Source organism: Canis lupus, chromosome 1 (genome assembly GCF_011100685.1).
Source record: "Canis lupus familiaris isolate Mischka breed German Shepherd chromosome 1, alternate assembly UU_Cfam_GSD_1.0, whole genome shotgun sequence".
Classification (NCBI taxonomy): Eukaryota; Metazoa; Chordata; class Mammalia; order Carnivora; family Canidae; genus Canis; species Canis lupus.
This window is the reverse complement of record NC_049222.1, coordinates 59,302,721-59,330,181: the sequence shown is the minus strand read 5'-3', so window position 1 is coordinate 59,330,181 and position 27,461 is coordinate 59,302,721. Positions and strand designations below refer to the sequence as shown.

Below are 27,461 nucleotides of genomic sequence, written 5' to 3'. Positions count from 1 at the left end.
CTTCTTCCTCTTCTCTCTTTGGCTCAATATAAGTAGAGCAGTGCTAGTCAGAGAGGTGGCTGGGAATGCTGTTGAGGAGGAGGAAGTTGGACTCCAGGAAAGTGATCTACCCCAAGCCAGACCCAGACACAAAATATTTTCATAATTTGGCTTTATCATTTTTCCTTGCCAGGAGAGGACATGTGCAAGGGATTTTACATAAAGAATCTTAGAGTTTATCAGGATGCCTGGGTGGCTCAGTGGTGGAGCGTCTGTCTGCCTTAGGCCCAGGGTGTGATCCTGGAGTCCCGGGATCGAGTCCCACATCGAGCTCCCTGCATGGAGCCTGCTTCTCCTTCTGCCCGTGTCTCTCTTTCTCTCTGCGTCTCTCATGAATAAATAAATAAAATGTTTTAAAAAAAGAATCTTAGAGTTTATTAATATTTTAATTTTATTCTCAATGTTTTTAAAGCTTTCTTCCAAGCATAATAAATATGTGATCTTTATGATGTAACCCTGGTGAAAGAAAATCGCAGAAAACTGAGGCCCAGACTGCTTTCAGGCCAGCTGAAGCTAGCATGTGGCGAAAGTTAGACAAGTGGAGATAACTAGTACCCTCCTGGTTCATTAGTAACAGTTCTTGACCCTCCCTCAGCATCATGGTTTTCCTTCCCTACATGCCCAAATCCATGCCTTTTAAATTTTTACATATTTCATAAACTAAAAAAATTCCCAGTGAGAATGATGTATTTTGTTAAAGAGGAAAATTTGTTTCTCATCCCACAGGGTAACAACTCAAGAATGACAAAAACAGTGTTTCAAAACTCAGCTTTCTAATGATTTGTTGAAACGTGGACACATGGGAAGGAACATGGCATGTGCATTACCTAAAGAATTTTCGCCCAGCTTTAATGTTCGCGTGCTCCGTGCATACATGAGCTTTTAAAAATCTAGATGTTGAGTGCATTCCTGTGAAACGTGACTGGGCAATGGCAAAAGTGTCCATATGAGTATCTTTGTGATCAACACAAATGGCCCTGCAATGCCCTGAGTCTAGCAGTTGGCATTGCCCTCAAGCTGGGAGCTAGTAAATGGATGCATGTGGAAGCAGAGCAGCTGCTGAAGGAGGATTTGGGGATTGCCATGGGGTTGTTGACTGAATAAGTAAAACCTTGATAACTCTTTTCCTGCTTTTCTCCTTTTGCTTGCTGCCTTCATGCAGTAGCATTCTCTCCAAAAATCCTAAAACTCCAGCACAGCCTTCCTGGGAAAGTGTGGGGACTGGCTTTGTGTTGCTGATACCCAGGTGCCAGCCTGCAGTAAACTTGCCATTTGTATGAAATCAACCCACTTTACTTTTGGTCTCCTGGGTCTTTAATGATCCAGAACATGGTGTTAAGATGAAAGCTGTTCCTTCAGTTCTTTTATGATTTGATATAGCTGGGCCTTTTCAGGCCTACCGTGGGACTGGCTTGGCTTTTGGAGAGGCTGCTCATTTCGACTGACCAGTCCACTGGTCATGTGGACTACCAAAAGCTGTCATATGCCGGATTCAAGAAGGAAAGGAATATGAATGAAGCTCAGAATCAGTGTTATGTGATAGAAAATTCAAAATGACCCTCCTGGAGGGAAAGAAGACGAAAAAAAAGAATTGGTAACGATCTTAAAAAAAAAAAAAAAAAAAAAAAAAACAGGATTCTACCTTAAAATATGCTTTTTTTCTGGTATGTCTTTGAAATGCAAAGGCATAATGGGTGTTGATCCTCAAAGCCACAAAACCGGGTGCTTTGCAAATGAAAGTGAATGACCTCCAAGACACATCTAAAGCCAGTCTTACCATGTGAGAAGAGTTCAAGTAGCATATAAGTAGCATATGGGTTTATCCCCTTAGGAAAGAGTTCTTATCCCTTAAGGAGATGATATATGAGTAATAAAACTTATTTGTATTTTTATTACACTTTTCTTCTGGAAAATGCTTGCTAGTGATGGCCAGCCTCAAATGGTGGCCATTCATATCCACCTGGAAACAGAATGCAAAGAAGCTGTATTTTAGGAAGGTTTGGTAAAACTGCAGACATTTTATATCAGAGAGAATTTAATTCCCAAAGTCAGAATTAAACTAAAATGGTAGGGCTAAATTATTCTATCCCTCTAAAATTCCCTATCTTTTAGAACATTTTTATGGAGCATAGTAGATAGTAGTAATTTTGAAAGCTATTTCATTTTTGTTTGGTTATCACTACAATGAATATGGATTTTGCTGTATTGATGTGTCCAAATCTACAGTGAGTGAATATAACCCAGTATTTTTATAATAATTTTTTGTGGGTTTATTCCTGTTCATAAGAGGTAATACATGTTCCTTATATTTTGGAAAGTAACAGTAATAAATTAAGAAAGCAAAAATCACTTATAATCTTATTTCCCAGAGAGGCCTACCATTAACATTTTAATGTATTTAAATATATTTAAATTTAAAATTCATTTAAATTTAATGTATTTTCTTCTATGCCTTTTTCTATGAGTACACATGATTTTTAGAATAATTTACTCATCTTCTTTTTGGTTTAGTTCCTTTTCAAATTTAACACATGGAAGCAGGGTCATGTTGCCCCTTACACTGAGAAGCTATTTCTGGGTTGTTAGGAAGGGCTTTCTGAAGGACTTCCTTTTGAGAAACTATCATCTTTGTTACAAATTGGTCATCTGGCATTATTTCATGTTTCTAATCTGCCCAAGATTAAAAATGAATATCACTGATCAGATCCTTCATTCTGGGAGGTCAGTAGATTTCACCTCTGTGTCAACTTGATAGAGAGTAGTTACCCAGAACACATGTTGAAACATGGCTGCCTCTGCAGGAAAGATGTTACAGTTGCCTAGGGGAGGAGTACCATGAGCATGATGCCACAGGGACACTATGAGCTGTGGTACAGAGGAATTATGGTCTCTACTCCCAAGGAAGGTGACTTCTAGGTGCACTAACATTCAGTACTCAGGTAGAGACGTGAGGAGATCATAATTTCTGCTCTTCCACTTTGTTTCTGATCTGCAAACCAGTTATGAAACGACTTGATCAGTGATTGGCCAGTGTGCAAATAGCTACAAGTCTGTCTCGTAGCAGAATGTTTAACAGGAGAGATAAGAATGAGCATTTTACATTGACCTTCAAACGATCTTAAATGATTTAAATGGACTTGCAGTGAGAGCTAAAAAAGTAGACAAACCTGTTACTTCATTTCCTTTATTTCACTAGGTTTTAGAATGATTATTGGAGCACTTAGATTCTATACTGATGAAAAAGGATAATTTTCTCCTGCTGCTGTAAAGAGACTGTATTTGGTATTTACTTGGAATTATGTTGGACTCAAGCCCTTTAGATGGCATCTCAGAGACTAAGCAAATGGAAAGGTTAAAGCAAATTATCTTCAATACATGTTTTCCTTATTTATCTCTGCTACAGGTTACAGAATCAGAGTGTGTACCAATCCCAGCCACAGGCAGTGGAGGTAGAGACTAACCCAGGATCCTCAAAAAGTGATTCAGGAGAAGCGTCAAAGTTCAGAATCTGGTCAGCACAGCAGGAAGTAAACTGTAGCATGCTGACATCCTTTACTGGAAGCAGTCCTGAGGGAAGCCCATGTCCCGATCCCTTATCCCATCAGGGTCCTAGTAGATCAACAAATAGAAAACATTCAGCTGAGTGCAAAAATAGGAAAGATGACGGTATGGATTGGTTTGACTCCATAGCAACTTATCAGCCTAAATCTAAAAACACTCTTCCTGTATCTCCCAAAACAATTGGAGGAAAAATGGCCTTGCAAACCTTCAAGAACAAATCTCAGGGTAAAGAAAAGGGTGAGCCAGGCCAAAGGAATGCATTGGAAACTGGACAGCTTTCAGCACCAGGAGAGACAGAAGCTCCATTGAGGCCAGACCATGTTGAAGGTGAAGAGGCAAAAAAGGCAGCAGTAGTTTCTGAAGCAGCAATACCTGTAGGTGAGTCGGACTCAGTGCTAACCCATCATGTCTCCAGGAAACTGCACCAGCTGCGCAAGGCAAGGGCCCAGGAGTTGTGCAGAAACCCCGCCAGGGTGCCTTTACAGCCCACAAGCCCTTCTCATGCTCCGTCCAGTCCTGTATGTAGCCCACAAGGAACATTGGAGACTCCTAAACGAAAGAGACAAAAATCCCTTGCTCAGCTGGAAGAGCCCAAACTTGAAAGTGTTGAGGGTCCAGGTCCCCCATTGGCCAAACTGGCAAAATTTACTTTCAAACAGAAGTCAAAACTGATCCACTCCCCTGAAGACCACAGTTCTGTGATTCATGCAACTAAAGTAGCAGTTCCGAGTGCTAGAATTGCCCGTAGAACAAGAAGAGAAGCAGCTCTGCCTGGGAAGGGTCCACAGAAGTTGGTGTCTACCTTGGGAAGCAGAAGCTCAAATCAGCCACAGGATAAGGCAAAGGAGAAGTCCCAGCAGGCACCAGAGGAAGACAGATCAAAAGAGAAAGGCAAACATGGCCCTGAAGGGAAAGTGACCCAGCCTGAATTCGAGCTTGGGAACCAGACTGGGCATTCTCATCTTGCTTGTCAAAGAGACAGAAAGGAAGAGGTCTCATGCCATAACAAAAGCAGCAAGGTTCATGCTTGCACATTAGCCAGATTGGCAAACTTCTCCTTTACTTCCCCCTCTGAATCCAAATCAGAATCCCCTCCTCCTCCTGAAAGTAAGAACCAAGGGGAGAGAGGCTCAAGCCCTCCCCCTGGGGCTGTGGCTACAGTGCTTGGCAGGAAAAGGAAAACTTTTCAGCTGGAAGGGTCCACTGAGAGATTGATTCTTTCCAAAAAATCTCTCTTTTCTTTATCAGAACTAGATGACGAAGCATTGGATTTTGATTGGGATGAAGAAATGAGAAAAAAACCTTAATCATGAAAAGCTTACTGATCAAATTTCAGCCACACCAACTCCACGTACCACCTTCAGGATATCGACATGGTGTTTATATATGTGCAGAACTCTTGGCCATATTGAGTACCATTTTGAATTATCAGCTTCCCCAACAGGTTTTATAATTTCAGGTTTATCTTCGTGACTTGAAAAGTTGTGTAATCAATGTCAGGCAACATGATACCAGCACCTGAATTGACATTGTGCTTAATTTTGCTGCATATGGAATACTTGTATTCCCAAAGATGTTTCTAGGTTTTTTTTTTTTTTTTTTGGGGGGGGGGGGTTGTTTGTTTGTTTGGCTTTGTTCTCCTTTATTTATTATTATTATTTTTTTAATTGGGGGTTGGATCTTCCCGAGAATGCTTCCTCCATTCACTCAGAAACAAATGCCCAGAAAGTAGCCTTCGTAAAGCTAACAAGTTAAATGAACTCTTTTTTCCTTCTTCACCCAAGATGTGCAAAGTGTAGTGAATATTTATTATGCTTTGCCAAAATCATGTGATTTTTCTAATATTTTTGTTTATTCTCATGTGTCAGATTAGATGTGACTAATGCTTTTCCTCCTTTGAGAGGTATCCTTACAATTCCATGGTATTCCTAAAAAATCTGGCAACTTTCTGAAGGTTAAACTGTAGCTTTCAGAAGTATTGACCTTTTGAGTTTTCCCTGTTTTCTTGAGCAAACATTTTGTCCTTCAGATTCTTTGTATCATTAGGAGATGTACCTTCAACACAACTTAAATCCTGTGTGTGGCTAGGAGAATGTACAGTAATCTCAATAATATATCATGGCATCTACCCAAGTGGTTAATATGGAAATGTAATTCCTACTAAATTATGATTCATTTGTCTTTAAAGCGAAGCAAATGATGACTGTTTGGTAGAAATAGACAACTCAAGCTTTGTCTTAAGTTCTTTTAAAATCACTTCTTTTGGATTCTAGCAGGGGCTGTTAGGATTCTATAATTACAGACTTTCTCTTCTGAATTATGTAATTTTTAAAATAATAAAGAATCTTTCATTGTCTGAGGCGCTTTTAAATGTGAAGAATACCCAAAACTATATGTACTTCATTTAAGAGTTGCTTCATTAGGGCAGCCCCGGTGGCTCAGCAATTTAGTGCTGCATTCAGCCAAGGGCGTGATTCTGGAGACCTGGGTTTGAGTACCACGTCAGGCTCCCTGCATGGAGCCTGCTTCTCCCTTTGCCTATGTCTCTGCCTCTCTCTCTCTGTGTCTCTCATGAATAAATAAATAAATCTTTTTTTAAAAAAAAGAGTTGCTTCATTAAATTCATACCAGAAAAAATCAAGGAACCCCAAATTTTCCTGAGCATTTAAATGTTAATTCCAAAAAAACAAAAAACTAAATAAATAAATGTTAATTCCAAAATTAATTCAATTTTCTGAAAAATTTTAAACTGTGAGTTCAAATCCAGTATGGATGAGTCTTTTGAAATAACACTTTAAACAGCTGGTGAAAGACATATGTAAGCAGTGATTATAAAATGTATTAATGTGCATTCATTTCAACCTATTCTAAGACATGAAGACCATGGTTTAGGTAATGTCTTGTTATTTCCATACTTAATAACTTCCTAGTGTGATATGATTCTTAATGTGATCTGTTCTGAATGTCTCAGTATTAGTACTTTCCTGAGTTTCAGTAGTCTGACCAGAAATGAGGGAAAAAGAGAGGATCTGGGTTATTGAGCAGATGACCAGATGAGTGTTGGTCTAGACACGATCTGGTCTGATTGTGTAGTAGATTGGGGTAATTCAAACCTGACTCACCATGCCGAGCTTGGTTTTTTTGTTTGTTTTGTCTGTGTGTGGTAAACTTTTAATTCCTCTTCTTATAACTGTTTGACACTTGGTATCTTGCAGTTATGGTGTATTAAGCTATGCATGGCTGACCAGTCTAATCTTTTGGCTTGTCACTTGGGCATTTTGATTTATTCTGTTTTTATTATTTAAAATGGCTGTATTCCTTATTGGGAATCTTGATTCTAGGGCTTTCATTTCTTGGAGTGAGGGATTTAGGTTATGTAGTTAACTTCTCTCTTCAGAACATTGAATAATTCATGTTTTAAAATACAGTGTTGAATTGTCTCTCTTCCTTTATTATTGTATATGACCACCTAGGCCACCTGCTACCTGGTTATGATTTGTGCTCACCATACATCCTATTACTTAGGCTAATAAATCCACTCTATTTATTATTTTAGTACCTTCTGCCAGGATCGCTTGGCCAAGTTCCAAGTTCCATGTATTTTTTCTTTGATGCTTACCCAGTTAGAAATAACTATATATGTAAATATTGTAAACAGACAAAATTATTAGAAGGAATAAAATACTCACTATGGGGGTGTCTGTGTGACTCAGTTAAGCATCTGCCTTCAGCCCAGCTCATGATCCCAGAGTCCTGGGATGGAGTTCCATGTCAGGCTCCCTGCTCATCAGGGAGTCTGCTTCTCCCTCTCCCTCTGCCCTTGCCTTGTTTGTGCTTTCTCTCTCTCTCTCAAATAAGTAAATAAAATCTTAAAAAAAATACCCAATATGAACACTCCCCTACTTACCAAAAAATTAAACTTGTATCACAGCCTACTCTTGTATTACAATTAACTTGCTGTGCTTGAATTTGATGCCTAAAGTCTCACAGTTGATCAATAGGAAGCCCCATTATGTTGATGCCAATGTCCTTTGAGGACTCTGACATTTCTAAAAGTATCCATAGTATCTGAAGACAACAGTATGCTCCAGACACGTTTTGATTTTTTTTCCTGCCTCAAGTCTTAGAATCAGTTACTCCCTAAGGCAGTCTATTCTGTTTATGGGCCTGTGGTATTACAGGCCAACTCCTGGTCTCGAGGGTGCACAGAGGAGTCAGCAGTGGGCAAAAGGAACCACTGTTGTTGGCTCCCTGTAGTAGTTTCAGAGCTGAAAATGTCTAATGTCCTGAGGTCACATTTAATCCTGCTGTGTCCTATTTTTTTTACACTATGTGATTTTACAAGACTTTCTCTTACATGGTATTTAGTGTGTACCAAAGAAGCACATAGGCATCTTGGGGGAAATAGGTACAGTCTCAAATCATATTTCTGGTCAGAGAAGGAAAGTATAAAAATAACTAGTTCTAAATCAAATGTCAGAACATTTTTATTTTAGGCCAGTGAAGTCCTTGAAAACATTTTAATGTAAAATTATTTTTTAAAGTTTTATTTATTTGAGAGAGAGAAAGAGAATGGTGGGAGGTAGGGGCAGAGAGAGAGGGAGAGAGGATCTCCAGCAGACTCTCCGCTGAGCACAGAGCCCAATGTAGGGCTCGATCCCACGATTCTGAGATCATGACCTAATCTGAAGTCAAGAGTCAGACACTTAACCAACTGAGCCATCCAGGTGCCCTAATAATGTAAATTATTTAAGCACAAAAAAATTATACCCAATTTTCTTTGTGAGAAGACCAAACCAGAATTTTAATTCTATCATAACTATGTAAAAGAAATGAGTTTTCTGACACTGTAAAAGATAGTGTCTTCAGTGAATATGTGATAGTCTAGAATAGGGATTTTATGATTGTAATTGTTAGTGTTTCTTAGAAATACAGACAGAATAAACTTATTATTCTGATATCTTTAACTATTTGGCTTAATTTAAACTTAAGCTTTTCCTGAAGATATACCAAAACTTTAATAATAGATATCTACTCTTGGTTGACAAGTTTTAATTGTAACACACACTATACTTCCATTCCTTCCTCAAGCGCTAAACCCACCCAGCTGGTAGAATGACTGGAAGACCAATTCTAGGTCAACCACAGGGAGGATACCTAGAGCTCACTTTTAGCCAATCCACAACATTTGGGAATTCAGAACCAGCCTACACCGAAAGCCTAGGGCACCGGGGACTCCCTGTGACAGCCTAGTTCCAAATGGAACAGTGTGGCAGGCTAGGCCACTGCATATTCCTCAGTGTTCAGAACAACACCTTCCTTGTCTGCTTTCCATATTGTTAACGCTCAAGAAGGGTAAAAGAAGGCTCCTGGCTCACGTAAATACTCACTGCAATAGGAGTCCATGTCCCATGTGTAAATGCCATACCCTCCCCCCACCCGGTATATGGGGAGCCATTACCACACATCCCCTTCACTGTTTCTCAGAAGACCTACATAGGAAGCGGTGGTAATTTCTCCCTATGATTCACTTTTCTCTGGTTCTATACTATCTGTCCTCTTAAAGGCTTAAAAATAGTCTAAATTTAACATTTGTATTAAATGTTAACCGTGTATTAATATTATTTAATATTTTAAAGTGAACTTGACAAATGTTAAATTAGGCTTACCTAAATTGTTGATGTGTCCATGTAAATATGTCCAATTCAAGATAGGTCCCAGAAGGCAAATAAGATATACAAGAATTAGGGTATGTTATTCATCTTGTGAACACCAGCAGTTTTTAGGCTACTCTTCTCTGTGTTTGGTTAGAACTTTAATTAAGCCTTGGCCAAGTTGAACCACCAGAAAGCAACATTCGTAGCAGGTGCATTTTTATGTGCAAATAAGCATGGTTTAATTTAGGACTTTCATAATAAAGCCAGCCTGTATTGAAATACTGCTTAATACTTCAGATCTAACTTTCTCAGCCTGCTGATACCTAAAGGAGACCAGGTAGCCTAGCAAATTGAGAATCGGGCAAATCTGGTTCTAGAACGATCACTAGCCAGCCGTGTGACCTTGCTGTCTTCAAGGATCTTTCCAGAGAAGCAGAGGATTAGACATTTCCGATTCAGGTATTACCAAGTTACAAAAAGGGAAAACTCAGAAGCTGGATGGAATAAACGGTTCTCTGTAAGGGCGCCTGAGTGGCACAGTCAAGTGCCCAACTCTTGGTCTCCATTCAGGTCATGATTTCCCAGTCCTGGCATTGAGCCCCGAGTTGGGCTCGTGCTCTGTGTGGAGTCTGCTTGAGATTCTTCCTCCCTCCCTGCCCCTCTGCTCCCACCCTCTCTTTCTCAAATAATCTTACAAAAAAAGAAAAAAAATTCCCTATAAGGGAATCTCATTAAGGGCAGGAAACAAAGTCTGACCAGGCTACACAATCCTAGAACTAGAAAGTTCTCTTGGCTTCTCTGGGGTTCTCAAGGTCCCTTGTCGTGCTGCTTTTGGTGAGAGTGCTACCATTTACTCTCTGCTGACTTGCTTTGTGTGCTAACTCAGGGTTTCTCTGCCCTGGGTTCCTTGTAGATTTTAATCTACCTTGGGGCCTGGCTCCCAGCTGTGCCCTTTTTCTCATCTTTCCAGAGAATTCACCCATCTTCATCTTACAGATTCAGGGTCAGTGTTCACTTGCTTCAAGAGGATGTGGAAGGGTTGTGGGAGTGAACAGCCACCTGGTGCCAGTAGCACCCAGAGCTATGGGCAGAGTCAGAGTCAGTCTCCACAATGGGGTGGGAGGCCTGCCCTGGCCAGTCTGTCACACTTCTGTGTTTTAGGTTCTGTAATTCTATAACCTTTATTATTTACTGGTTGAGAGAGCTTGTCTCTAAGCGTACTTGGATCATCTTTCCTGAGGGAGCCATGTAAATTCTGGCCTGACCTGACCTGACAGCCACCAGGTGTTTTCCAAGGATTGCAAACCTCTCTGGGCTTGTTGGAAGTGCAGTTCAGGCTTGCGGCCACGGGGGGAGCTGTTCGCCGTGTCACTCGTTACCAGGCTTCCATTTTCCTGCATAAATTTATCATCATAATTACTATAGGTTTTAGAAATACTTGGACGAAAATCAAAATAGATGGGAGTATGTAAAGGATATTACCCGGAAACTCTGCTTTAGGAATAATCTCTGCAGTTAAGATAGATTTTTAACATTTTCCAAATTTTCGACTTCATGATTTTGCCAACAAAGCAGGGACTAGATCCACTGTGATGGGAGGAAGATGCGTGTTATAGGCCTATTGTAACCCTTAGTCCAGGATAACTTTAAATCGAGGATTCACATAACATTGATTGTTAACAATCTTGTTTTATCATTGTTGGGAAATTAAACTGCTTTGTAAGAAGGGAAACCCCAGGCTGCCTTGAGGGCCCTGGCACATCAGAGACCTTTGATTTGCTGCCTTCGAGATGACTCTGGGAAGGGGGATGACACTGTTCCCTGGAGCACAGGAAACTCCTGGAGAGACTCCTTAATTTACAGACTTTGCTCCTAAGAACTAGTAAAGATGGAAAAATAACGTTATCTGTGTAACAACCCATCCTTGAATGGGAAGTCACCTGCCAAACACTGTCCAGTCATTTTTCTTCCCAACATCATTATGTGTTCATTAAAGTTATAGGAGCCATGAATTTTTAATTTCAATTTAACATATGGATGTTACAATAGTTTTCTCCAAAATGCTACAATAAACTAAATTTCAAAGAAACTTTGACCACGAATTAAATTCATAGCAGTTGAAATTTTCCTGAATTGGTTTTAAGCACTTGTTTACCCTGATGAAATTTTAATCACAGCACAGCAGGATCAATCAATATTAGTACTTACTTTTCAAAACATATTTAATACATGACACTTGATTTTCACATCCATACTATTCATAATTCAGGTGACATCCACTGTGATTCTCCACAAATAGGAGAAAAGCTCAGACATTTAAGTAGTTTCTTTTAAAGAAGAGATGTGTGTTTCTTTTTTTTAGAGTGTTCTTTTTAAGTCTATTTATTTCGGTAATCTGTACACCCAACATGGGGCTTGAACTCACAACTCCGAGATCAACAGTCGCATGCTCTCAACTGAGCCAGCCAGGTGCCTCTAAGTAATTTTTTTTTTTTAAAGAATGTCTTTAACATACACTATTTGAAAAATCAGGTTCTAGAACATACTTCTCAACTCCCCTCACTTTTTATTGCTCCATTAAAAATATCTACTGATAAAGGGTAAAAGTTATCTATTTAGATTGCTTACTATTTGCTAATTATTCCTGAAGCACTTCTCAATATTTAGATGATAGTAGTATTAACTCATTTAATCCTCCCAGCAATCTCTAACATTGGTAGTATTGTTATTCTCACTTTATAAATTAGGTAACTGTAGCCTAGAGATACTAAATAACCTGACCAAAGTTACATTATTAGTGTCAGTCTAAATAAAAAGGTAAACTGAGGCAAGCTTGAATTACCAGAAACCTAGTTTACTTGGGAATAGCAGAGAAATTGCAATTTGGAAAACACATGCTATTGCAAGTCATGGGGAATCTGATGAGGGCTTGGGATGACCTGTATGTATGGGCAAGGAGTCCAAAGATGGGGTCATCCAGCCAGGGTTCAAAAAGTAAGGTCATTGGCTTGAGGATGAGGAGAGACTCCTGGCAGATGTTCCCTGGTCAGAAGGTAAAGCTGTGTCTTGCATTTCCAGGAAATTAGGCTCTCTGTTCTTAAGTTCCGTTCTTCAGAGGCACTTGAATGATATTCTCCATTTCATATCCTCCTTTCTGCTTTAGACTGAAGTCCTCCCACCATAGTTAGTGATGTTAATTCCTACAGTGAGAGAGGAAAGTATCACCCAGAAGAAAGTCCTCACTTTGCCCCTTCTGGACACGGCCCAGCACCCTCCCCAGGCCCCTGCCTTCCTGTATCATTTCCCCATTGGTTCAAAAAAACAAAACAAGAACACCTCGCTTGACTCTATTTCCCTCACTGTGTCTGTGTTTCCCTCAGAGTTGTCTGTGCCCTGTCTCCAGTTCTTATCCCCACTGCAGAGCCCACCCCGTGGCATTTTTGGCCTCACCACTGCGTCCAAGCAGCCTTATCAAGGTGACCTTCAGTGCTCATTCTCTGGCCTGATCTCAACTTGATTTGATGGAACTGATGACTCTCCCCTCCCTGAAATCTTTCATCACTCGTCCTCCAGGACAGCACATGCCTGTGGTTTTCTTACTGACCTCTTCCGGCCTCCTCGGTCTTTATGCAACTTCTCTAGTTTCTCCTCTTCCCACAGACCTTTAATGTTTGAGTGGCCCAGGGCTCTTTTCTATCCCCGTTATTTTCATGGAATCTTGGGGCTCTCAGAGCCTACCTCTTGGCTGATGATGCCCTTTCCTGGGCTCCAGATGCCAGTAGCAAACTCCTATCCAATATATCTGCTTGGTTATCTAAAGGACATCTGGACCTCAACGTATTCCAAATTACACTCCTGATCTTGTCTCCCCCCCCCCCCAGATTTGTTCCTTTCCCAGATTGTCCATCTTGGTAAATTAAATGGATATTCTATCCTTCCAATGTTTGGGTCAACCATTTGAATTGTCCTTCACAATTTACTTTCTCCTGTATCTCACACCCCATCTCTCAGCAAATCCAAAGAGCTATTAAAAATATATCCAGAATCTAGACACTTCTCACCAAATTTGCTATCCCCCCCAATTCAAACCACCACTCTTTCTTAACCTTACCACCCTCCTTGACTCCCTACAGGCTGTTCTCAGCACAATAATCAAAGTGATGCTGTTAATGAAGTCAGGTCATGATAACTTTTACGCTAGACGCCCCCTGGAGGGCTCCCCACCCATTCCAGGTAAAAGCCAAAAAGTCCTTATAATAAAGACCTCTAAAGCCCTACACATTTGGCCACATGCTACCACCTGCTACCACCAGCCTTGCTGTTACTGTAGTTCTCCAGACATGAACCAGCCTCCGGGCCTTTTCCCTTACTGTTCTATCTATGCTTTGCTCATCCCCTGAAGGTGGTCACACTCACCTTCTTCAAGATTTTGTTCGACGTCACTTCAGTGAAGCCTACTATAACCTATTCAAATTGCAAAACATTCCTCCCCCGTTTCCCAATTTTCCATAGCATTTTCATCACCTTTAACCCACTGCTGTGTCCCCAGTATTTTAGCAGAGTGCCGGGCACATAGTGGATGTTGAATACATACTGAATGAGACATTTAAGACATTTGAGAGAAGAATGACCATCTAACCTACATTTCCACGTTCCTGCCTCTCTTTTTTTCCCTCCCCAGTGTTTGTTCACTAGTGTTGACTGTACATGAGAAGCTGCCTTCACCTTAGAGCCGGGAGACCTGGAGGTAGTTAGGCACGACTTAGGGAAAGCACCTGACAAAAATAGAATGTATTTTATTACAAAGGTCAATTTTGAGGTGTTTAAAAACATTTTCTTAACTGATCTCATTATCACATCTAAGGGACATATGTAGTACATGTCACTGCACTAACCACACTTAGTAGTCAGCTTGCATAATTATGAGAAACAGTTTTCAGAAAATACTCTGTTGATCCTAGAAAATTGCCCTGCCTCTCAAATGCACATTGACTTAGGATTCCAGGACCAAAAGCTGAACAGAAAAACATATGTGGAGGTGGAAGCATAATGGGCAGCAGGCTGCCCACCTCCCCCGTGTTCTGTCCTCGTGAGAGCTCTTAAGATCCTAAGGTTGGTGTTAGTTCATGGAGAGACCCCTTCTGGGTATGGGCTTGCTGGCATTTTTGTACGGGATGCTGGAAGACCATGTGGCCAGAGCTGCCAGGTCCTGACTACTAGGTCCCCTCCTCACTGCAAGGCCTGGTGTCACCACACCCTACGTGTTTCGCACCCCCAACCAATTCTAACTTCCTTTGCCAGTAGGAGGAACTTGGGAGTCTTTGGGTCAGATAAGAATCTCTGTGCATTAAAGGCAACTCATATTCACCCCAAAGATATTGGTGTCCTACCCAGGCTAGATTACAGAAGAAATCCCAAGACTCAGATCTCCATTGTCATTTCAAAACAAACCAAAACAAAAACAAGCCAGCCAAATACAGATTTAGACCTGATAAAGGGGATTAAGAGTACACTTACGATGAATACTGAGTAGTATATAGAATTGTTAAATCACTATACTGTATACTGTACTCTAACACTGCAGGTTAACTATATTGGATATATTTTTTTTTAATTAGACCTGAGAAATTTCATAAGCAGGTGAACTGAGTCTGGTTTTCTTGTCTCTCTCTGGAGCAAGAGCCATATATGTGCACTGCAGGAATGTCGATGGGTCCCACCCAATGATGTGTATGGACTGCTGTCTTCTCTAGCGCAGAGAGACTTGAGAACATACACAATTGTGAATGCGTGTGTCTCTATGAGATTAGATAGATAGATAATTTATTTAGTTCTCACAGGAACTCTGTGAGAAAAGTATCATTAACCCTGTTTACAGGTGGAAACATGATCAGAGGGACTAAGCTAATTTTTCATGAGCCTACAACCAACTGGTGGTGTCTGGTTGGGGAGGAACTATTTGATTTCAAAGCCAGTGCACTGTCAGCTATACCAGGACAGCTCCCACAAGAGATGTGACTGTATCAGGGCCAGGCCAAAGTCATCTCCCATTGAGTCGTTGTGTGCTTCCAGAAAGAAAAGCCCTTTCCTTATGGTCCCTAACCTGTGACAATAGTGCCAGGTTAATGGCAGGTCTCCTTTTCTCCCCGGGCCCACATTGCGAACCCCCAATGGCTTGGCCTTGGCTCAGCTCATCGAGAGTCGCAGCAATGCTGCAAGGTGGCCGCCCAGTGCCACTCCCAGCGAGGCCATTCACAGCGTATTGGACTGCGGGCATCGTCCACCTATGGACAGCAAGGCGTGGCCCTGCCAAAGTTGCCTTTTTATTTTCATCGAATGTGCACAAATACTTTTTTGTCCATGGAGAAATTCTCCCCATTAAAAAAAGTTTTCAATTGCTGGGCCCTGGACGACCATCCTGGAGGAGGGGGTTGCTTGTTGGTTTCCTGCACTTGCTTGCTTTGGACTGACGGACAATTGCTCTAACGAGCCCATGGCCGGGATGGAAGGGAATCTAGGTCAGCTTGTTCTTTCTGCGGCTCACACCACTAGGGGGCATGAAGCTTCTCTGATAGAAGAACTGAAAAGGCTGGAACGCGTAAATTGTCCAGCAAAAGCTGGAGGCTTGCTGCATTCAACTGTCATGATGAAAACATTTCTTCCAAAACCAGTCTCATTTGGGCACCTCCAGCAGACACACAGGCCAACCGAGGAGTGGGCCTGGAGAATGGTGAGGGTGCCACAAGGGGCATGCCATTTGGTCATTACAGAAAACCTGCTCCCTCTTCTGAAGGCTCTGAAAATGCCTAAAGAGCAGGATGTAACTGAGCTTTGAAACCCTGTGAGCCATGACATCAGAGTCCATTTCATAAAAGCCTATAATCTGAAAGAATATGCATTTAATAATGTCATTTCTTTGGGAGGTGGGGGGCAAGCAGTCAGATTCCAATTCTACACGATCCTCAGAAAGATTTCACTAATCAGAAGCTTTAAAAAATTCCCAGAATTTCACACAAGAAATAGCCTGCATACATTTTATTGAGATATAATTGACATATAATGTTGTATAAGTTTAAAATGTGTAGCATGCTGGTTGGATAATTTATATATTGCAATAAGATTACCACCCTAACTCTAGCTAACACCCCCATCATGTCATATAATTATCATTTATTTTTTACGAGAGCAATTAGGATCTAGTCTCTTAGCAACTTTCAAGATATAATACAGTGTTATTAACTATAATCACCATGCTGTGCATTCGATCTCCAGAATTTATTCATCTTCTAGCTACAAGTTTGTACCTTTTGACCAACATCTCTCCAGTTCAGTCAGCCCCCCAGCCCCTGTTTTACCACCATTCAACTCCCTATTTCGATGAGTCCAGATATTTTAGATCCTACACATAAGTAATTTCATTACAATATTTGTCTTTCTCTGTCTGGTTTATCTTAGTTGAAACACCCTCAAAGATCCATCCATGTTGTCACAAACAGCGGGATGTCCTTTCCCATAGCCAAATAACATTCCATTATATATATAGACATCTTACATCATTATATAACTTACATTGAAGTTTTATATGTGTGTGTGTGTGTGTGTGTGTGTGTATAAAGTCTCACATCTTTAACCTTTAACCATTCATCTGTTGATAGACACTTGTGTTGTTTCCATATCTTGGCTATTGTGAATAATTCTGCAATGAAGAATGCAGGTATCTCTCCAAGATTCTGCTCTCATTTGCTCTGGTATATATCCAAGTGGAATTGCTCTAACATAGAGATTATTGATCTTTTAATTTTTGAGGAGCCTCCGTACTGTTTTCTCTACTGGCTGCACCAATTTGCATTCCTGCCAATAGTGCACAAATGTTCCTGTTTTTCCACATCTTCACCAAGGTTTATTTCTTATCTTTTTGAGAACAGCCATTCTAACAGGTGTGAAATGATATCTCATTATGGTTTTGATTTGCATTTGATGATTAGTGATGTTGAGCACTTTCTCATGTACTTGTTGGCCATTTGTGTGTTTTCTTTGGAAAAATATCTATTCTATTCCTCTGCCCAATTTTTAATCAGATTGTGGTTTTTCTTTTTTTTTTTCTTTATAAAATGATCCCCACAATAAGTCTAATTACCATCTGTCACCAGATAAAGTTATTACAATATTATTGACTATATTACCTATGCTATACCTTACATCTTCATGACTTATTCATTTTATAACTGGAAGTTTATACCTCTTAATCCCTTTCACTTATTGTGCCCACTGCCCCAACCCATCCCAGGTACATACTGCTCTCCCTGTCTCCCAGGGAAGGATCCTTGGCCTCCTCTTTCTCTAAGCTGTGCTGTCTTGGGGGAGGAGAGAAAGGGTAATGTGGGCCAAATTCCTCTTACCCACTCAAATGCATCCAAACTCTTTTTTGTTGTTGTTTGGTTGGTTTTGTTCCAACAGTGTGCTGGAATTTTTTCCCTGGACACTTGGACTTCTACATAGCCTCCCTTGTCTGTGCATATCTGCCCAAGTCAGCATTTTCCATTTGCTCCCAGTCTACAGCCAGCTGAAAGGAGTTGGAACTAGTTTACAGGCTGCTGGCAGTTCCACAGCCCATACTGGGTCTGTCTGCCGATTGCCCAATGCACAGGTGGGTGAGACTCTCCCAGGTCCCTTGGTGTATGGTGGTGGGTCCCACAACTCTCAAAGAAGCCCTTCTGTTTGTAGATGGTTGCCAAATTTAAGATGTTAAAGGGGACAAAATGAGGGACATCTTAGGCTGCCATGTTGCTGATGTCACTCCTCCCAATAGCCTACATTGGACTGATCCATATTTTAGCATCCATTGGGGTATGATAATGAAAAGAACATGAGATTGGGGGCTGGATGAGCTGCTACTGGCTGGCATTGTGACTGCCAGAGCACATAATCTGAACACCAACAAAATGACTGTCTCCTCTGTAGGATTGTTCAACACTAACAAATATTTATCAAAGACCTACTGTGTGCCAGCACTGTGCTAGGCCCTGAGGAAGTGCTAGATGATAACACAGCCATGGCTGGTCCCTGCCTCTTGCACATTATGTTGTAGTGAGGATCATATCACCAGGAGGGACTTATCTAACGTGACTGCACAGCGCCTGGCACATCACAGCACTTCACACATGGTACTCATTTTCTCCCATCCTTTTCCTCCTTGTCTCTTCCTCTTCAAAAATATAGGCTATAAGGCCAGGTCAAGATTCCCATTGGTAATGTGGGTTTCTAGAAACACAGAGGAGATTCATTCAACTTTACTAAAGGGCCTGCCTTTACTTAGCCCTTACTATTTGCCAGGCAGTGCTAATCTTGAGGGATCTATAGTAGATATTTGTCATTTTTTTATGACCGCCATTATCTAATTCACCTTCCTTACTTGAGAAATTTCCCCACCTTCTCTGACCAGGCTAAAAACATCAACGAGTCACCTTCCCAGTTTCTTCTACATTCAGAGTATTGGTACTTTGAGGCTCAGCCAGTCAGATACATGTACCCCAGTGTAATTTGTGAGCCAGAGAGGGCTTGAAGGAAGTAGGAAGGAAGTAGGGAGGGTGGATAATCCATCATGGGTGAGGGCTATGGCAGATGCTGTGACAGCCTCTAGTTTCTAGCAACAGTTGGCAATGCTAGTGGGAAGGCAGTGCAATTTGGTGTCAAGTGGTCTCTTTGGTGGTGTGGCTTTGAATGTGACCATAGCTGCTTTTAATTTCCTTTCTTCACACCTATTTTCAAGCTTAACTTTCTGATCTTCCTACTGGTTCAGTGAGCTATCCAATTCCTTTTAGCAAAATCCTTGTGTGCTTAAATCAACACAGATAGATTTTGTTCCATGCAGCTAACACCCCAATTGACCCAGGAGGAAAAATGAGTAAGATTCTGACCTCTTCACTTAGGAGCTCCACATACAAATGATTTCAATAGTCCATGGAATGAAGGAAAGATAGGGCATGTTGGTGATATCTACTATAATGAACAATGAGAATCAGTAATGAACACAAATGGTTGTTGACCACGAGGAATTCAGTCTATTGGGAGAGATGAATTCATCAGCAGATAATGGCATAGCAATGTCATAAAGACAAAGCTAGAGACATGAGCAGGGTGTGGTGGAAGCGCCAAGGAGGGACACACCCCAGCTGAAGGCAGGTGGGGATGCTGACTGAAGAAGTCTTTGGAGAAGAGGATGCCGTGTTTGAGCCAAGTCTTCAAGGAAGAGTAAACATAAATTAGACCAATGCAGAGGAGGCTCAGAGGAATAGAAGGCACTCCCTGTGCAAGAGCAAAGGCTCAGGGGAGAGATTCAACCCAGGTGTGTGGAATTACACAAGTTGGTATTGCCAGAACTATTGTACTCTCTGTGAAGAATGAGAAAGTTGTCATGGGTACAGGACTGAATGTGAGGTAAGAGTGGGGAATAGCTGCCTAGGAGAATGAGGGACAGTGTGGACCAAGGATAAGGAAAAAAGATTCAGGGGTGGAGAGGGCTCAGGAAAGACTGGTACCATGATATTTTAGTGGAACCAGCCACATAGCCATCAGATTTTCTCCAGAAATATTTAGGTACCAATGTATAGCAACAAGGAAGGATATTGGTCCAGAATTAGAATTTTGTTTTGAAAATAAACTCAGACATCTGAATTTGGAACACCTGATCTTGGACCAGGTTTGCTCAGGTGAAGTAGGCATGCAGTTGCAACCTTCCTGTGGTTCAATGAGGGAGGAGATATAGGACAGGGGCAAGGAGGGTGGCAGGATATGTCTTGACTGAAATCGGTGACATATGGCCCAAATCCATTTCATGCCCTAATGCAAGGGTCATCATGTTTTAAGTATAGAAGAAAATTGTGATTATAAAATAAATTAAAAAGATAATCATCTCAATTCACTAACCATAGAGGATCAAGATGTTCTTCACATTTTTATAGTATATTGACACAGCATTCATTTCCCCTATGAGGAAAATGTGTAAGTGCTTTTCGAACATTTTAAGGAAAAAACTTGAAATAATTGTGCAAACAATTTACAGAGGGCTTTCAAATGTATAAGGTATTTATTTAACTTTTATAAAAGCCATCTGAAGAGGATGCCTGGGTGGCTCAACAGTTGAGTGTCTGCCTTTGGCTCGGGTTGTGATCCTGGGGTCCTGGAATTGAGTTCTTCATTGGGCTCCCCGCAGGGAGCCTACCTCTCCCTCTGCCTATGTCTCTGCCTCTCTCATGAATAAATAAATGAAATCTTTAAAAAAAAAAAAAAAAGCCCTCTGAAGTAGACATGATTATTAACCCATTTTAAGAACTGAAAGGCAGAGAACTTAAGTGACTTGCCCAAGGTCACATAGGTAGCAGGTGGGAAAGCCGAGATCTGAACACAGATGGTCTGCTCCAGAAGTGGCGCCCTTAACCACGCACTCCACTACCTCTCCTTGGAAATACCATCTCTTCTTCACTGTTACGAGCTAAACTGTGTTCTCTCAAAATTCATAAAGTCCGTACCTTAGAATATGATTGTATTTGGAAAGGGCCTTGAAAAGAGTGATTATGCTAAAGTGAGTCCATTTGGGTGGGCTCTAATCCAATCTGGCCAGGGGCCTTTTAAGAAGAGGAAATTTCAGCACAGACATGTGTAGAGGGAGGAGAGTGTGAAGACACAGCGGGAGAGGACCGTCTATAAGCTGAGGAGAGAGGCCTCAGAAGAAGCCAGTCCTGCCAACACCTTGATCTTGAACTTAGTCTTCAAAACTCTAAGAAAACACCTCTCTGTTGTTTCAGCCATGCAATCTGTGGTATTTTGTTACAGCAGCCCTAGCAAACTATGCCCTCATTGACCATCAGTTAAGAAGGAGCAGGAGACAGGGGAAGCAAAATAGAAATTAATCTTTTAAGTGAACTCCCTTCCTTATTTAAGATACAAAATATGTACATTTCATTAGTTAAGTGAAGCCTAATTGGATCATGTTTTAAGCAAATTAATCTGGGATTCAGTTCTATAATGGGAGTAAAATAAAGCAGGAACGGTCTTCATTTATACAGAAGTAGTATCATAGACAGGAAAGGGCAGCTTAATTAAGGCCAAAGTTGTTTGTTAATTAGCTGTCATCCTCTCCAGTGAGCCTACCAAGGGATGCCATAAACAATTAGAGAGCATGGATTTATTGATGGAAAGATGAGGTAAGCCGAACATTAAGTGCACTGTTTCCTTAGAGGGCACAGTCCTTTCATTAATAATGAATATCGTCTTTCCTCATGTCTTCTGAGTTTCCCACTTCACTGGAATTATTGGTGTGAAACATGAGGCCTTCCACTAGTTACAGGCAATTGAGTGATTCTTAGAAAGTGCAGTAGAGTCGTATTCCAGGGGAAAATAATTTCCAGCATATTTATGATTTTCTCTAATGAATTTGAAACCACATCTGTTTAGTGCCAACTACCTGCAAGGTGGCTGTGGAGGCTTCACTGTGTGTAGGATTCTGGAAATACTCAGGGCTGAGGCCACTGGATGCCTCTTTTCTGAGAAATAAATTAGCAAGTATCTCAGACACAAATCTGAATTGTTTTAAGATCACAAAGCCTTGTTTGTAGATTTGAAAAAATTCAAACTTTGGCCAGTTGGTCACATTTTCAGTTCCCACTCCATGCTTTACAGAGCCATGTGTTTTATGTTTGGAAAAGGTTGTTAAAATTTTTAAAACAGTTTAGTTAAATGTTCCATTTTTACAGAAATTATTGTCTCATTTCTCTCTAGGCCTGAAAGCTCTAGTTCTCCTTTTACCAACTTATTTCTTACTGGCCTTGAAGTGCATCAACATTCTGTGTAGAGTAACACAGGGCTGATGTGGCGTATGTCGCTAGAAAACTCCATCACAGGTCAGGGAAATGGTCAAAACAATTTTTTTCCACCTCAAAAGTCACTGACTTTGATAATAAGATCAAGTGAAGTGCCTACAGGAAAAAGCTAATAGATTCAGAGTTGGGGGAAGGAGTTTCATAATTTCTGGAGACCATATCCAGTAGCTGGCATTCAGTCCAACTTTAAATAAATGAATGGGAAGAAAAGGAGAGGAAAATGGGGAAACGTGGCAAAACCAGAGGAGAGAAATAGAAAGAGACAGCTGGTTTAAAAGAGAAGTAATACAGAGAGAAAAGCAGAGGAAGATGTGCGCAGGCCCAGAGATATGTGAACACAGATACACACACATATGAGAAGCAAAGACACAGAGTCATTCTGGGGTCATATACCCCAACTTCTGTGACATCCTACACCTCATCTTCAGCATGCTGTTGCTTTAAAAGCTGTGTCACATTTGTCACACCAAAACCAAAACAGAAAACACAAATGAAAAACATAAATGAGAAATTAACCCTGTTCCACAAGCTAAAATAAAATAATATGGAAGGCCAAATCTGAATGGACTGGATTCCTCTCTTCTACGTTTATGTGCACTCACACTCGCACGTGCACACACACACATCCTTGATGTTTTTGGATAATGAGAGACTCTCCTGTTCTACTGATCAAACCATAGGGTGGCTCTGCAAAGCCAGCCAGAATGAGATTCGCTGTGATAATGTCTCACATCCACCCCAGAATCTGCCAGCAGCTGGCCGGGCCAACAGGGATGCAAACTGGAGCTGCTTTGACTATATGTAGAAGTGGCCAGAGCCTGTTTTAAACTTGTATTCAAAATCAAACCTGCACTCCTTCTTTCTGAAAATCTCTGATTTTCTCTTCTTTCCTGTTAGGCACCTGCTTTGGGTGCAGTCTCTCTGGCCAGGCCTCCCCTCTTTTTGGCCTCACCTTCTCTCTAGGGCACTCCCACACTGTTCAAGAGGCTGTGCTTCATGGCCTGAACAGAATGGAAATAGTCAAGTGAGAAGAAACATCCAAGCAGGGAGAAGAAAGCTTTTTAAATTCCTTGCCCTTGACTGGTTCTTCTCGAACAGCCTCCGAGATGTGGATCAATCCTGTAAGTACCATGTACCAATATTTCCCATTCTACACTGGTTGGAAGCCTCTCCCTTATTCCTCTTACAAGAATTGTGGTAGAGTGGTCTTTCTGTAGTATACTGGTCTTTTGGCATTTCTGTCTCTCCAAGTGGCTTAGCTGCATAATTTCGCCAACTCAACTCTGCTGATAGTTTAACAGTTAACTGTTGAGTGTGTTTACCTTGGAATTATTCTGAAGGCAGCAACAAATAAAAAAATCTGCTGGGAAAATACAGTAGCAATGCAACTGGTGGCGAGAGCTGATTTGTAAATATACTTTTGTTTTCGAGTCTCCATTCCCCAAGACACCCCCAGAGCTGAGGAGTTTGGTGAATTCTGGGGATGTGTGTGCTGGTAGCTCCTTTAGTGGATGTTCCACCACCTACTCACAGACCACGGGGAACTTCACAGCCAGTACATATGTGGCAGAGGGTGCCAGGCAGCTGAAAATGGAAGTGAGTTGTAGATTTTTCCATCTTTTCATTCAGCTTTCTCGCAAATGCGTGTCTCCTTTCAAGAATCATCGAAATGCCCTTCCTTTCAAGTTAACACTGCAAGGAATCGAAGTCTCATTTCCTGGAAATACAGGGCTGGACGGCAGCCATCTCTCAAATGAGCCCCCGTGGAGAAGACTTGGAGACGTGAGCTCCCAACTCAGGTTTCCGGTTGCGGCCTATTAAATCCCACCTCCTGGAAGCTGAGGTCATGGATTACTTTCTCGTTGCCACCAAGGGGCAGTTCAACTTATACATCCTGTCATTATTGTCTTAGATCGTGCATGACTCAGTCCTCCTTAGCCCATTTCCTCACACGCAGACTTCTAATCAGCTGTGAAAAAATACTATCAGTATCTGTACACTCCAGAGGAGATGTTAATGGGTAAGGGCTGAGGAGCTGCTCTGAACTGGCAATAGCAGGAATCAAATAAATGGGAAAACAAATCAGGAAATGGGGTAATGGCAGCCATTTGAGGAGAGGAAGTAAAGCCGACTGGTGAAGTCACCCCTAAAATGTTTCTTGCTCTGCTCTGAAACCTCATTTGCATAAGGGTTGTAGTGAGTGGAAATGAGCTTGGTTACCAGATAAGTACAGGTAGGGACCCTGCCTCTATCACTAGGCTCTGAGATTGGACAAGTTTCTTTATCCTTCTCAGCCTCTTTTTGGGGATAATTCCAAATTTTCCAAACTGTGGCAAGAAACAGAGATCACGTATTGAAGAGCAGTTGGCACAGAGAGGCACTTAGTACATGGTGAAATGAACAATAATAATAATAACTGTGTGCCCACTGATGCACTGGCCTGGTGCTCAGCACGATGGGAGCAAGGAAAAAGTAAAGATAACCAGGAAACTAGCAGGCCCCAGCGAGAGCAACATTAAACTCATTTAACTTGCCTTTTATTGTTCTTACCAGGTTCACCCACATTTCCCTTAACTTCAAGTCAAATGATGACCCAAGAGATGATAATAAGACAAAATAATGTCAAGAATTGTGAAGGGTCTGCCATTTTTACCCTGCTCTCAAGCTAACAAAGCAGCCAATCACAGCCTCACTGGAGCTGGCCGAAGACATGAGACTCCTGGCCAGAGACAAAGGACTTTATCACAGCACAGAAGGCAGAATGAGCTCAAGTCCCATGGGGATGATGCAGAGGTGGACACAGGTGGCTACTGTGCACACAGTGGGTGTATGTCATAACTAAGGGACCATAAGTTTGGGAAACACCCAATCTCATAGTGGGGTGTTAGTGAGACAGGGATACTGAAGGACTCCATAAGTCTGCTTTTTACTACTTTTCCTGTTTCTATTCTTGCTAGGAAGAAGCACTTCACTTTACACACGCCTCAGAGGGCAAATTACGTATGTCCTCCTCGTAAAGGACAAGGAGTTAATGGTCTCTTTAGAATAAATAACATCTGAAGAAGGACCCAGTGAGAATGACCAGATGAAGCTATTATATACAGACCACCAGATACCTCAAAGACCCCTTGGATCCAAGGAATAACACCTGGATCCTCAACTTTGGTCTAACTGGTTCTTGGATGTCTGAGAGGACCACAATCCTCAATAAAAATCCCCAGATCATAAACAAAGACAAGATGCACTCTGCTTTCCTTTCTGAGTCTTCCAGGTGCTTCACTTGTATCTGTACTCTCTGTTTTTTCAATAAACTCTGCTCCCACTTCCTGCTGGCTTGCATTGGATTTCTATCCTGCAAGAGGCCAGGGATCCTCTTGGCTGATCCTGCTGGATCCTCTCTGGGGCCTTGGATCCGGCCCCATAATTAACAAACATTAACAAACCCACCTAACCATTGTCCCAGAGGGACACTATATTATCCTCACCAGGAAACAAATCTGCCCTTTGCCCCAGAGAGAGACTCTACTTCTGTCTTTCAAGATTCTTCTGTATACAAATATCCTTGAAAAGACAATCTGGAACAACAGTTATCGCAAAACATTTAAAAACACCACAGGCATTGTCCCCTATCTTCAATGACTAAGATACAACCAGACGCAAACCTCAAAAGAAAATGCTGCAATTAGGTGAGATGTCTTAAAACACTTATTTATTTAATCAATCAATAAAATTGATAATCTCACATGGAATCTTAAATAACAAAGCTCCTGTAGTTGCCTCAGACTATAGAGAGAGACAGTTAATGCTCCATCGTATACAGGCTTAGAAGCCACCACCCGCACATCATCACAGCACCGCAACTGTGTGGAATGGAACAAACAGGGCACCTCCTGCTCACATCACCACGGAAGGGCCCACAGTGATATTTTATCATCATGCAATTTCCAATCCAATGTCAAATGGAACTGTAGCCCATTGAAAGAAAATGCACTAGGGTTTCTGTTTTGTTTTGATTTGCTTTATACCTAGGGGGAAGAAAGAAAGAAAGAAGCAGCTTTGTTCCTTTCTAACTTTCTTTGGGCCTTATGAGATTAAAAATGGTTTTGGGAAGAGGATTGGCCTCTTGTGAGGATTATGGAATCCTGAGATTTACCCAGATTAGTCTTCTTACTAGTGTGCCTTTGTGAGGTCAGTTATGGTTCTCCTAAGGCCTTGAGAACCTAGAGTCCACACCACCAAAGAGCTCCTAGCATTTCAGATCCCACCATGGAGCACACCTTTGGAGTCCTAAAAGCAGAACCACCTCGAGGACTCATTTGGAAGACCGCTCTGCCCCCGTGTCAGGCCACATAGGGATCTCAAGTTTTAGTTCAAGAAAAAAATTATTATCTGTGGCAAAATGAAGTAATTGTCATAGTAAGGAATTTAGGAACTGTCTTATTTGAGAGTTTGGTGACAGAGCAGCCAAAGTGTGGGTGACAGGAAGTGGATAGGTGACTTGGGCGATGCCCTCCTATCTCCACTTCTAATAGGACACATGCCCCACAGTTGCCAAAGCCAAAAATCTGGTTATAACTCTTCTCCCTCGCTTTCCACATCCAATCAGTCACAGAGTCCTGCTGATGCTCCTAAATATTTCTCAGATGTGCCCACAATCTCTTCGTCTTTCTAAGAAGTTCTCTTTTTTTATTCTGTGGGGAGATACACCATAGAATACATATATGAAACTTTTCATTTTTTTGTTGCATCCTGTGAGGTCAAAATCTAATTGGATTTTTATCAAGCTCTAAGAAGAGTTGGCAACGTACTCTTCTAACTCCCACCCCCTTCCAGAGCACACTCAGCACACAGGCACACACATCCACACCTGTGCGTGGGCGCACGCACCCAAATGGGAGACAACACTTCCTTTCATTCCTTGCACGTTCATTCCCTTTGCCCAGAACTCAGTTTTCTCAATCCTCTCTAGCTGTTATCCGAGAGGAGACCCTCCAGTGCAGATTTTCAGCACAGAGGCAGGGCCTTGGCTGGCCCAATGAAGCCGGGATGTTGGCGGCCCTGCCTCTGCCTGCCAGGAGCCCAGCAGTGTGATCCCAGCCAGGGTCCAACCTCAGCTTCAGGTGTCCTCAACCTGTCCCAATGACCTGAGGCTGAGCCCATTCTCCTCCCGGGGGGCTGGAGCTGTGTGAGCCGGACCAAGGGTCAAACCCTCCATCTGACCTACAGATGCATAGGAAATCCATTAATATTTGAATCTTGAGAAATACACTGCCAAAGACTACTCCACTATAGTTTCTTGAAGCAGAGCAAATAACTATAATGCAAA

At 41.6% G+C, this 27,461-nt stretch overlaps 1 protein-coding gene across 8 annotated transcripts in view; it reads left to right on the top strand.

Moving 5' to 3' along the window:
* The window catches only part of MCM9 (minichromosome maintenance 9 homologous recombination repair factor), a 115,965-nt gene extending 90,536 nt beyond the window's left edge, over positions 1-25,429 (top strand). For 4 of the 8 annotated variants that reach the window (XM_038526651.1, XM_038526652.1, XM_038526650.1 and 1 more), the window contains one exon: positions 3,443-7,040. In XM_038526651.1, the coding sequence (XP_038382579.1) occupies positions 3,443-4,907 (1,465 nt within the window). In that variant the 3' untranslated portion in view covers positions 4,908-7,040. Of the gene's footprint in view, positions 1-172; positions 324-765; positions 1,684-3,442; positions 7,041-24,688 lie in introns of those variants that run through there. The other 4 variants (XR_005353829.1, XM_038526654.1, XM_038526656.1 and 1 more) reach the window with 4 other exon arrangements.
* Positions 25,430-27,461: the final 2,032 nt, after the last annotated feature.